Raw genomic sequence first — 13795 nt, 5'->3', positions numbered from 1 at the left:
AATATTTTTTTGTCTGTGTGCCATGAATTGAACCCAAATTCTCACATGTCAAAGGCAAACACTCTAACACTGAACAGCATCTTTAGCTGATTTTTAACAAACTAAATTTAATAAATAAGTTTAAGTCTAATTATAGCTATGGTCATAGTATAATGCCAAAAAGGTAATGAGTAGTAAAAGAATCAAGAGAAGCTCCTGTACAATTTTTTTTTTAGCTTATTCTCTAATCACTCATTTGAGTTGGATGGCTTTTGATGTCTTAGTTGCTCACTGCCTGGAAGTCTTTGATTTCTATTTAATGAAAATATATTCGATTTTTTTAATGAACATATGTTTTTTTTCCTGTAGGAATGCCTTCTGCAGCTATAATAGTCAACCTTCTTTCAGTTTTACTCATTCCGTCTGTGTTTGGAGAAACAGAAATAAGGTTCGCTGGACAAATAGAATTTGTGGTTAATGAAACAAGTACAACAGTTATTCGACTTGTCATTGAAAGGATAGGAGAGCCAGCAAATGTCACTGCGATTGTGTCGGTAAGAAGTGGTTGTATTTCTGTTCCTACTGAAATAGAATGAAAGGGTTTCATTTCAATGACAGGTTTTTTAAATTCTTTTATTGTCTGCAATTCTAAGTGTTTTCATTATGATAAATGATTTTTAGATACAACGTTCCATTTATAGCTGTTAGAATTTTGTACAGTATTACAGGATAGTTATATTTGTTTTTGCCAATAATACACTTTAAGGATATAAACTTTTTGTTTTATAATCTATGTCTTTTGACAAAAAGAACTGTCAATAAACATTTCTAAGTACAATAATATTTTATCTTGGGTAGTTTGGATTCTAGTTATATTGGCTCAGGTATATTGTTGATTGGTGACTTAGAGAAAATAGGTCAAGTATTTAAAAGTAGAAAAATGAAAATTAAAAATCTGGAGAAGTCTCTTCCAAGTGAATTAGTGTACTAATTTAAGTAGTTCAAATTAGCTAGCTTTGTGAACTATTCTACACAGAGTTAAATCAGTTAGTGGATTGTGTATTTGTGTCTGTATTCAACCAGAAAATATTATAAGAATGCCATGGCTGATATCGAAGCTCAAATTACTTGAAATTTTTGTTTTTAAAATAAAAAATTTAAGTAATAAACTCAATTATCACATTGTGAAATGAAAATGAGAAAAGGAAGAAAAACTATAATATAACTCGATATAACTTTGTGCATTGCTTTTAGTTTTTAATTAGTGGTATGCATATATTTGTTGAATTAATTTTTTAAAAATTTTTATTAGTGAAACACCATGAGTTACAGTTGGAGACTTACAATTTTTTGTGCTTGGGTTTCAGTTATACAATGATCAATTAATTAATCAATGAATTAATTTTTAACTTGAGCATATAATATAGTTGACAGTGCATTATATTTAAAATTATTTTTGTATAATTTTGATTATATTATGGCATATTTATTATTCATTTCTGCCATTTTCACAATTTTCTTGATGATGTTGATGCCATTTTCAGTCATTCCTCAACTACATTTTAAGTGAGGCCACTTTCAGTTTTTGTTTTATTTTATTCTTTTGTTTTTTGGGCAACACCTGGTTTTGCTTAAGGGACTATGTATGCAAGCAAGGCAAATATCAGCTGTCTCTGGTCCCTGCTTTCAGTTTTCAGTTTGGGGGCCATACCTGGTGGTGCTCAGGGCTTAATCCTGGCTCTTTGCTCAGGAATCACTCCTGATGGGACTCAGGAGACCATATAGGGTGCCAGGGATTCAATTTTAATTCTCCTCATCTTTCCCTTTGTTGCAATTTTAGGGGGCTGTGGTGAGCAAGGTCATAACACATATCTGACTGTGGATCTTACACATTTAGTCATGGGGCTCACGCACGTGGCTGTTGTGTGCAGCGGGTCACTCTCCTTTAGTTAGAGTGGTGTGCGCATGAGCTTATCAGTGATCACACTCCATGTTTAATCAACTAAAAAGCACCTCCAGGCCCTTTCACACATTCTGTCAGTGCTTGACCAGGGTCACTGAAGTATTGACACTTGTGCTTGCCAGAGGTCATAATTCCTGGCCATGATGATGACACAGTTTTATTTTTTATTTGTTTTTACTTATTTTTTAAAAAGGGATTGTTATTTTATTTTATTTTATTTTATTTGCATTTTGGTTCACACCCAGCAATGAACAGGGGTTACTCCTGGCTCTGCACTCAGGAATTACTCCGGTGCTTGGGGGACCATACGGGATGCTGGGAATAGAACCTGGACAGGCTGCATGCAAGGCAAACGCCCTCCCTGCTGTGCTATCACTCCAGCCCCATGGCACAGTTTTAAGTGTTGCATATTTGCCAGCGGTTGCTGGCCTTTGAATTGTGGTGCTCACAAACACCTGGTGGTCAGGTGGCCAGAAGTTCCCTGTGGGCTAGAGACCAGGAACAGTAGCTGCCAGACCCAAACTGTGTGACAGTTCTCAGGGCACTGCTGGCGTCAGGATTTGGTCTCAGCCATTTGCTTGTGGAACAGCCATCTGCAGCCATTGAGCCGTTTCCCTGTCCCCTTTAGTTTTTACTGTTATAAATGTTGCTCTGCTGAAATGGTCTACATTGGTGTTGATTCTGGTAAATCTTGGGTAGTTATTTTTTCAGGTGGGTAACTACCTGAAAATTAGAAACTAGAAAACTGGAAACTGAATAAATGTTCTAAATTGACTATAACCCTTAATTTTAATTTGTGATTATCATATATTTTTCTCCCTGATAGTTAAATCCTTCAGTTTATTGTTTATTGAGTTTATTGACAAAAGAACTCTCTTTTGGATTTCTACAGGAATCTGCTTCTTTATGATTTTGTGATTATTGCTTCCTGGAGAATCGTATCAGCAATGCTGATGATTCAGAGTGAAGTCTTAAAAATATAAGAAGCTAATAAAAGTTCAGAGCAGAAACAAAATCTTTTGCGTAAAATTGTTACCTTTTGTAATGTTTTAAAGGTCATTTTTAATAATTGTAAAATATTTGTTTTGTTTTTTCTTCTTGTCTATGAATATCATTATTATTAGATGATTCATATTTATTTTTCTGTCAATTGCCCAAGTAGTCATCAGTTTTGCTATGCTAGTAGTTATGTAAGAGCTACTTATATTTTGCGTTTGTAGCTTTATGGAGAAGACACTGGTGATTTTTTTGACACATTTGCTGCGGCTTTTATACCTGCTGGAGAAACAAATAGGACAGTGTACATAGCTGTATGCGATGATGACTTTCCAGAGCCTGATGAGACTTTTACGTTTTACTTAACAGTGCAGGTAGGTTCTCTGTTCTGTTTTAATCGTGACCTCAGAAGTCTTGCACACGTCATGATCTAGTTTTCTTTTCTTCCTGTTTTTTTTTTTAATTTTTATAATTTTTAAACCTTTTCTATTGATTGAAGTTCTGTGTTCCAGTACTGTTGATGATGGTTTCCCATACACATAATTCCAATGCCACACCCATTGCCAGCGTCTCCATCTCCCTACCCCCAGGACCCTTTCAACTGCCTCAGTCCCCACTACTTTTTTTTTTTTGGAGACAAGCCAATTTAACTGACTGGTGGTGGTTTTCACACAAGCCACAAATAACCTCATTGGCAATTCCATGGTCTGATTATTCCTCTTGCTAACTTGTTTAGAAGACCGTGCTGTCAATTTTGGATCCAGTCAGCTCCTCTAAATCATTTGTTAGTTTCCTTGACTGCTGTCTACCTGATGGACTCTGTTTGACTTGCTGTAACAGACTACCATAAACTGGTTGACTTAAGTAGCAGGATCTTATTTCCCAGAGCTCATTTACGAATCCCGTGTGAGATGCTCAAGAAAAGTTTGTCTCCCTTTTGCTCCTTTTCTCTTTTATGCCTCTCCACGCCACCAGATGCACCAAAAAGTGACTCATTTTTAGTTCAAAGAAGAAGGACATAATTAAAAAATCAGTGTGGCAGTGTTACATTCCTGTGCTCTAAATTCAGTGTACCTCTTGGAAGGAATAACCTAAAATTTGATTATTATTGGCTTGTTCTGCTAGGTTAAGTCAGTGGTTCTACTCATTTGACAGGTCTAAGTTTTCTGAAATGCACTGAAAATAATTTTTTTTGGTTAGAACAGTTATATTAGTATGATTAAAATTTTTGTGAAAATAATACTCAAAATGTTAGATTTTGCTTTAGCAAATTGATTCTGTCATATTCCTTTATGCTGTTATTGAATAGCAATAGAAGACTGCAGAAAATCCTCCTCATTTTTATAATAAATTTGAAACTTTGCCTTTCATTTGACACTATGATTTATAGAGTTCTTAAGTGTCAGCGCCTTTAATGTAAGAAAAAAAACCTCATTTGCATAGAAGTTCATACCCTGTCATATTAGTAATATCAGCAGAGTAGTTAAAGTATAATTAGCCAATGATTACTTATAATTATAACAATTTATATTATTTATAGTGATTAATGGGTTGAAAAACTTTTTTTGATGGATTCTTTTTGAGACCTATTTACCATGCTGACTTAATTTCAGCATCTTAATCTAAGTGAAAAAGCAGACTTGTATTTTTTTCAAATTCTGAGTGGTTACCTTGAATCAGATATTCAGTTAAAATGATTATTTAAAAAATGTGTTCATTTATTTTTGGGCTCTTATTTTAGAAACCTTCTGCAAATGTGAAACTTGGATGGCCAAGGACGATTACGGTGACAGTATTATCAAATGACAATGCATTTGGAATTATTTCCTTTAATATGGTATGGCTTCGATTTAATTAGTCTTGTTGTTGCTGCATAATAGCTTATCAAATTAAAAAGATTGTTTTTATGATGTGACCTAATATCCTGTTTTGTGATATTTAAATAAATTTTGCTTCATTGTTGTCTATATTGCACATTCTGTAGTCTATACCTACAGAATATAGTCTGTTCTAGGTGTGATTTCTCTGAGGAGGCCTGTATGATCATGGTCATCTCTTGTTCTTATCTCTTTCTGCTGCTCCTCTATCTCATTTGTTAGTTCCTTTGACTGCTGTCTAACCCGATGGACTCTGTTTGACTTGCTCTAACGGACTACCATAAACTGGTTGTCTTAAGCAGCAGAATCTTATTTCCCATAGTTCTGGAGACCAGGACACTGATAAGTCATTTCCTTTGAGTTCTTCATTCTGTTCTTTACTGTGCCCATACATGGTGAATGGGGCTGAGGACTCTGGAATCTCTTTAACTAGGTTATAATTTCCATTTATGATGATTTTGCACCATATGATCTCTTTTCTCCCCCAAATTCTAACTCCTGATACCATCACCTTAAAATTTAGAATTTAAACGTATGTATTGGAGCATGGGGGACACAAACTTAACTTGGTTTATGCAGATGTTTTTTTTAAAATTTTTTTCATTTATATATTTTATTTTATTTCATATTTTATTTCCATTGTCACTGTCACTGTCTTCCCGTTGTTCATCGATGTGCTCGAGTGGGCCCAGTAGTGTCTCCATTGAGACAATTGTTACTGTGTTTGGCATATCGAATACGTCACGGGGAGCTTGCCAGGCTTTGCCGTGTGGGCGAGATATTCTAGGTAGCTTGCCCAGCTCTCCGAGAGGGGCAAACACCCTACCTGCTGTGCTATCACTCCAGCTCCATTTTGTGCAGATGTTTGACATAACTCCTTTCTTTGATTTTTCTGATTGCAACCTCAAGAAAGTCTGCTTCTGCTGAAGGTTGAGAGTGAGTTGTAAGTGAGAAAAGAAAGTTGAAAAAGAATACAATAACATTAAAATCTAATCACAGATATTATAGGTTAAGAGATTCTGAAGTTAACCCTTCCCCTTAGATTTATTTATTTATTTATTTTTTTATTAGTGAAGCACCATGAGGTACAGTTGTAGATTTACAAATCCTTGTGCCTGAGTTTCGGTCATACAATGATCAAATACCCATCCCTCCACCAGTGCCCGTTTCCCCCCACCCCCCCTCCCACCCAGATTTCTTTCTTTTTTAAAAAAAATATAACTATTTATTTTTCTAGGCAAGGAAATTGTTGAATCAGTGGAATATACTTCACAAGCACAAATGACAACATCTAATAGCTATAATCTCAAAGTTATTTTAGAGGAGAGTGTGGAGTATAGTATTAAAAATGAACTTTGAATATACTTGATTAGGGGAAGGCTTATGTAAATATGCTTGAACATACTATTAAAATATATACATATTTTTGAGCAAAAAAGAGAATGTACATTTATTTTAACTGAGCATGGAATATTCACTAAAACGTACACCATAACTGTTATAAAGCACATCTTGACTATCACTGTCACCCCGTTGTTCTTCAATTCGCTCGAGCGGGCCCAGTAATGTCTCCATTCATCCCTGTCATGTGCAGGTGTAACCCGATGGCATATTGGGGACTCCTTCAGGGACAGGGGAATGAGGACCATTCACTGTTACTGTTTTTGACATATTGAGTATGCCACGGGTAGCTTGTCAGGCTCTGCCTTGTGGATGGGATGTTAAGCACATCTTAACAAATAAAATATGTATATATTTTTAATTGCCTCCAAAAGAGACATTAAAATAGAAATTTAATGAGATGATTAAATTATGGGCTGGCCAAAAATTAAGTTTTACATAGAAAAGTTCACAGATTAATCAATCATCAAATGTAATATCTTTCCCTTAAAACATAGCAATTTTTGACTCTTTTTTTCACTTCCTGCTTGCTTTCTAGGAAGGATAAAGAGGCAATTATGATTAATGTTTTATGTTTTTAAGTCAGTTAAGTGACTATGAAAACACCCCAAGTTGTTACCTGAAGAAGATATACTTGGTACCCAATCAGGATTTTAGAAATGACTTAAACAAGTCAAATACAGAATTAAGGAAGTTTGAGTCAGTGTTTTAATATTCTTTATCTGGATCTAAAAACTCTTGAAGAAATTAGAGAGAACAGGTTCCCAAGGCACAGGTGAGATTTTCAGCAGAATGAACCTCAGACTCTTAGATTTCTTTTTTTTTTTTTGTAGGAGTACTGCTATTTATTCAGCCACTGATTAGCTGATTGAATTGTGCATGAACTCCACCTTGCTCTTTTTTTCCATTTTTTATAATTTTATTTATTGAATCACCATGAGAGCAGTTACAAAGCTTTTGGGTCTAAGTCTCAGTCATACAATGAAACACCCGTACCTTCACCAGTGCCCATTCTCCACCACCAAAAATCCCAGTATACCCCCATCCCACACCCTCCCCCTGCCTGTGGGGCAGATGATTTCCACATTACTCTCTCTCTACTTTGATCACATTCACTATTTCGACACCAGACCCACCATTATTTGAGATTTTACCCCAACACTCAGATCTGCTGAAAAGGCAACAATAGGCAATTTGTGTTCTATTGCTGGTTATGAATAACATATGATGTCGTGTGGCTGCAGTAGGGCCATGTGGTTTTGAAATTCCGAAATTTTAACACTTAAATTTGGAGGGATTTCTGCCAAAAGCCACTGGGTTTCGAGATCTGCTCCTGAGTCTCTGGGATCATGGCCATTGAGCAGCTTGATGAGGAGCCAGAGAGGCCGTTCGTGGGCGATGACTTGGGGTCTCGTTGGGGTGGGGAGGACAGGCCCGGCTCCCCCCCACATCCCGTGAGGCCCAACAAGTTTCGTCACTGCGGGCCCAAGCCTGACTGTCTAATGGCCTCTGGAGGATGACAGCCACCAAGTCGCCAAGAGGGAGCAGGCGGAGGGACAGCACCCATTCCCCCCTGGGGCGGCCTGGTGACAGTAACCTACTGCGGGGTCCAGACACATTTCTGCCAAAAGCCGCTGGGTTTCGAGATTTGTTTCTGAGTCTCTGGGATCAAGGCCGTTGAGCAGCTTGATGAGGAGCCAGAGAGGCCATTCGTGGGTGATGACTTGGGGTCTCGTTGGGGTGGGGAGGACAGGCCCGGCTCCACCTGTCCCCCCATCCCGTGAGGCCCAACAAGTTTCGTCACTGTGGGCCCAAGCCTGACTGTCCAATGGCTTCTGGAGGATGACAGCCACCAAGTCGCCAAGAGGGAGCAGGCGGAGGGACAACACCCTTTCCTCCCTGGGGTGGCCCGGCGACAGTAACGTACTGTGGAGTCCGGATGCATTTCTGCCAAAAGCCACTGGGTTTTGAGATTTGTTTCTGAGTCTCTGGGATCATGGCCGTTAAGCAGCTTGATCAGGAGCCAGAGAGGCCATTCGTGGGCGATGACTTGGGGTCTCGTTGGGGTGGGGAGGACAAGCCCGGCTCCACCCCCATCCCGTGAGGCCCTGTGTGTCTTGTCACTGGGGGCCCAAATGTGACTATCCAGTGGCCTCAGATGGATGGCGGCCCCTGGGCCACCAGGGGGAACAGGCCAAGGCACGAAACCTATTCCCACCTGGGTTGGCCCAGCACCGGTAGCCTACTGCAGAGACCAGATGCATTTCTACCTAAAGCCACTGGGTTCTGAGATTCGTTTCTGAGTCTCTGGGATCATGTCCATTAAGCAGTTCAATCAGGAACCAAAGAGGCCTTGCCTCCAATTATATAGCTGAGCCGGAGGTGTTTTGTGGGTGTGTTTCCCACATACCTACCTTTTGGCCGTTTACTTTCTTGGTAAACTTTGCCCCAAGTTTTTGGGGTCTGGCCAAAGGCACAGCAGCAATTTTGGGGTATCTGGAAGTCTGAAGGCGCCATGAGGCTGCTGATGCACTCGCCTCACAGGTACAGATTGACCTGCTGGAGGCACCATACCCCCATTAGATTTCTTAAATGAATATTTTTCTAGGTTAAGACATCACTCTCACACCTGGCAGTGTTCAGGGATTATTCCTGACTCTGCACTGAGGAATCATTCTTAGTGGTGGTCGAGGGACCATATGGTATGCTGGAATTTAATCTGGGTTGGTTGTGTGCAAGGCAAATGCCCTACCTGCTGTACTATCTCTACAGCCCCTTTCTTTCTTCCTGTGTCTCTGACCAGTCCGATGTTCAGAGGGTTTTATTGTTAGAAAAAAATCTTCCCTTGAGATAAATTGTTTCTAGTACATACAATACAATGCAATATTCTACCACTGAAACTGAACACGAAATTTTAGACGATAATAAACTTCCTGATAGTCTTTTTGAATCATGTCACTAATTATATTTATTAACCTCTGATGTGATACTCTCCAGCTTTTAATTTATTTTCCAATTTAGATTCTATTATAGTTGGTTATATTGTATATCACTTTATTAGTACCATAATTTATCTTTGAAAAGGTTGGCTATAGATAAATATGTCCTTTATAGCTGTAGTATCTTATTAAAAAGGGTGTATGGGTAATGTCAACATAGTAGACATTTTTTAACCTCCATTATGTTGCCATTTACCAAAATTAATGAATCAATCATTTCTATATGAATGGTTGGAAATTATTAGTTAATTCCAAAGCAGACTCCCTTAATTGCTTAATTTTTCTTTGCCTTTCCTCTTTATACAGTCCCAATTTATCACTGCAAATTAATTCTAGTTTAAAGATTTCATGCTTTTTAACCTTTTTTCTATACCTCCCCTTTCTTTTCTCCTTTCTCTTTAACATGTCACTCTAACTTGTAGGAATGAACCCTGGTCTCTGCCATAAATTCCAAATCCCTGACCAGTAAAATCTCAACACTGCCCGAAGGCTTCTAACTAGCCACCTTTACCACAGGCTTCCAGTTAAACTAAGGGTCAGATGAATTTCCATTAGCTTCTAAATAGGTTGACATTGATTCCTGGCCTACTTTATGACATTAATAGTAAGATAATATTGATGATGATGATACATTGCTGGCAACATTTACAAACTTTCACTATGTATCTAGGGTAAAGGTACTAGGATATCTAGGTATTAGGTAACTAGGTACTAGGATAAAAATGATGTGAATTTTCTTCTTGACTCTTTATCACGACCTTTGGCTCAGATACTTCTCTGCCCCTTTGTGGGTGGAGATGTTGAGATTCAGTGTCACCTGGAGAAATGTGTATTGCTGCCCTAACTAACTCATGTGCATCTAGCTGCTTTCTCATCTTCCTCTTTCATTTCAACCTTAAGTTGCCAAGCCAGCCTGCTTAAACATTGGAAATTTCTAGCTCTTGCCTCATCGAATGACCTGAAAACCAGTCTTTAGCAATTGTATGTTTCTCAGAGTTGAACTGATAGATGAGGAGGAAATAGTGGCCGTGAGCAAGGCTGAATGGCAGTCCCAATAGGGGTGGGACAACTCATTTTTATGGCTTCCTGAACCCTTGTGAGTTTTGGAGTTTGACTAGATAATCTATAAGCTTCTTTGTCAGAACATCTAATTAATGGTAGAATCGGGACAACGCCCTATACATCCTCTGCCCGACTAGTTTCATGTTCTTTTTAACCATGATTTTTAACTTGTTAAATATTAGTTAATGAGTGCTAAGAAATAACGCATTTGCAAGGGTACAATGTGGATTCATTTCCTTGTGGACATCTAGCATTTTTTTAAAATTTTTTTTTATTTATTATTTATTTCTTTTTTTACAGTTGTAGATTTACAATTTTTTTGTGCTTGGGTTTCAATTATACAATGATCAGATACCCATCCCTCCACCAGTGCCCGTTTTTCACCACCATGGATAATATCCCTCCCACCCCCATCCCCCCATCCCCCCCTGCCTCTGTGGTAGGGCAGTCCCCTGTGTTCTCTCTCTCGACATCTAGCATTTTTAAGGTAACAGTTGGCCTCACTTCTACCTCACTGATTGGTACTCCCTTATTGCTCTTGCTCTTCCCAATAGCCTTCATCAGTCTCTGCAAATGAGCCTAGGGACAGAAATGAGTCTGTGCCTCTTGCTTTCATCAGGGAAAAAGGAACGTATGGAATGGTGACTGTGACTTTTGAGGTAAGTTTCATTGAAATATTTTGTTGTTGTTGTTTGTTTTGGTCACACCTGGCAGTGTTCAGGACTTACTCCTGTGCTCAGGGATTACTCCGGCAGAACTCGGGAGACTGTATGTAATCGTGGGAAATGAACTTGGGTGTGCAGTGCTACTTGGGCCCAGCGGTGTCAGGGCTCACCATGATGAAGTTGGTGGATCTCAGGGGCCTCCAGCACCATATTGCCTATGCTCAGGAGGCCAGGTCGTGCCATGGACCCTAGATTATCTGCCCGGCTCAATACATTTCTGGTGGGTTTTTTTTTTTAGCTGACATTGCAGTAATGCTGTTTCACGTTGGAAACATTTGTGTTTACTGATGATGCTGTGGATTTCAATGCAGGTAGTGAGTGGTCCAAATCCGCCTGAAGAAGATTTGAGTCCAGTTAGAGGAAATATCACCTTTCCCCCTGGCAAGGCAACAGTAGTTTATAACCTGACAGTACTTGATGATGAGGTAAGGTAACATGAAGTGCTTGAATGGAACAAGGACTCTGCCTGAGAGCATTATGTCAAGTACTGAAATGTTTTCAGTGTTTGAAATTGTTCAGAAACAGTCTAAGGTAAAGCTAGTCTGTTATGACCAGTCATACTTTCATTCTAAATAGCTCTTTAAACATATCCAGGCTGTATTTGGAATTATGCTTGCTAAGATTTCTTATTTAATTTACATTAAATTATCTAAAATCTGATTATCTCGAGTATAATTGGAAATACTGCAATTTAAAAAAAATCTAACATTTTGTAAACATCAGAAATGATTTTTATCAGTTACTTCAGTTTTGAACAGATAAAGAGCTTATTTGGACTAAAGTTTTTACTATAAAATCAAAGAAAATTCTGCAGATTGGTTTAGATATTTTAAATATTCACATTTACAGGAAGACTTTTATGTATATTGCACATGAATGCTTTGGAGGATTGAGATTTATGGCAGAGCTAGGTTTATTGTTAAGGAAAAAATGAATTTGAGGACTGGAGCAATAGTGTAGGGTAGGGCACTTACCTTGCACGTGACTGTCCTGAGTCTTATCCCCACCACCACATATGGTCCCTCAAACCCTGGCAGTAGTGACTCCAGAGCTCAGAGCCAGAAGTAAGCCCATGCAAACCGGGTGTATCCCTTGCTGCAAAAAAATATTTGAACAGTAATGTGCAAGAATGCTCTCAGTAGCTAAATAAAAGAAACTGTGACTTAATTAAATAACAGGATGGCTAATAAAACAAAAAAGGAGAGTCTGACTGAGAATTTGGAAACTTCTCCTCTAGCTTATCATGAGTCATAATCATAAACATAACCAAACCCAAGGATAAAAAACAAATTAGAAGATAGGGTTTTTTTCTTGAAAAATTACACTTAGGTAGCATAACTCTCATTCAGAGATTTGGTGAGTGAAAAAGTAATTTTTTGTTTTCCAATTCTAGAACATTGTGATGGTTATAATTTGAGGATAATGATTAACTATATGTTTTAATTTTTAACTTGAGGATCATCTTTGAAGAATCTAATATACAGCAAGGTGATAAGTGTAGTTAATAATACAGTCTTGTATACTTGTCAGTTGCTGACCATGTATTCTTTTTTTAAGTGTTTTTATTATAGAGGAATTAATTATGAGGGGTGATGAATGTATTAATTATTTTGGTTACCTTTCCAAATTGCATTTGTGTACCAATAAATTTGTGTATAAAATCATGGTGTTGTGATAACATTTACATATACTTTGCAATTATTTTTCTTGGTTTTGGGGCTGTACCTGGTGATGCTCAACGCTCACTCCTGGCTCTGTGTTCAGGGATCACTCCTGGTGGTACTCAAGGAATGTGTGGTGCCGGGAATCGAATCCAAATTGCACTCATCCAAGGCAAATGCCCGCACTGCTGTACCATCTCCGACCACTATATTACAATTTTATCTTTAACTATTACACAATAAAGTTGAAGGAAAGTCACCAGTTTAAATCTAACTTTTTTTCTTACATATTTGTATCTGTATTTTAATATTCTGAAAGTAAAATATTATCAAACTTTTAAATCATTTTTCATCCAATATTGGACAATATGGCTCTTATCATAATCTTTTTTACATTTTATTTTTATTATTATTTTTTAATTAGTGAATCACCGTGAGGTAGAATTACATAGTTACAAACTTTCATGCTTGCATTTCAGTCATACAATGATCGAATACCCGTCCCTCCACCATTCTCCACCACCAATGATCCCAGTATCCCTCCCAACCCCTCTCCCCAACCCCCCTCTCCCGCATCTGTGGCAGGCATTCCCTTTTGTTCTTTCTTTCCTTTTGGGTGTTGTAGTTTGCAATAGAGGCATTGAGTGGCCCTTGTGTGCAATCTATAATCTGTATTCAGCACGCATCTCCCAATCTGAGCGGTCCTCCAAACACCATTTACTTGGTGTTTTCTTCTCTATCTGAGCTACCTTTATCCCCAGCATTTGAGGCCAGCTTCCAAACTGTGGAGTAAAACTCCTGGTCCTTATCTCTACTATTGTTGGGTGTTAGTCTCCCATTCTGTTATTTTATATTCCACAGATGAGTGCAGTCTTTCTATGTCTATCCCTTTCTTTCTGACTCATTTCACTTAACATGATATTTTCCATGTTGATCCATTTATATGCAAATTTCATGACTTCATATTTTCTACAGCTGCATAGTATACCATTGTGTAGATGTGCCAGAGTTTCTTTAACCAGTCCTCTGTTCTTGGGCACTCGAGTTTTTTCCAGAATATCTAACTTTTTTTGAGATTAGTGTTTTGTTAATGATGGAGGCAAAGAGTGTTTTAGACTTTTATTTAGAAATT

At 38.1% G+C, this 13795-nt stretch overlaps 1 protein-coding gene across 1 annotated transcript in view; it reads left to right on the top strand.

The window, feature by feature from the left end:
- The first annotated feature begins 350 nt into the window (after positions 1–350).
- The window catches only part of ADGRV1 (adhesion G protein-coupled receptor V1), a 561793-nt gene continuing 548348 nt past the window's right edge, over positions 351–13795 (top strand). The window contains exons 1-5 of the mRNA XM_056112517.1: positions 351–533; positions 3163–3312; positions 4680–4775; positions 10832–10936; positions 11314–11427. Coding sequence (XP_055968492.1) covers positions 351–533; positions 3163–3312; positions 4680–4775; positions 10832–10936; positions 11314–11427 — 648 coding nt within the window. The remainder of the gene's footprint in view (positions 534–3162; positions 3313–4679; positions 4776–10831; positions 10937–11313; positions 11428–13795) is intronic.

The sequence above is a fragment of the Sorex fumeus genome, unplaced genomic scaffold (genome assembly GCF_029834395.1).
Source record: "Sorex fumeus unplaced genomic scaffold, SorFum_2.1 ptg000018l, whole genome shotgun sequence".
Classification (NCBI taxonomy): Eukaryota; Metazoa; Chordata; class Mammalia; order Eulipotyphla; family Soricidae; genus Sorex; species Sorex fumeus.
Note: the sequence above shows the minus strand (reverse complement) of the source record. Positions and strands in the feature narration are given on the sequence as shown.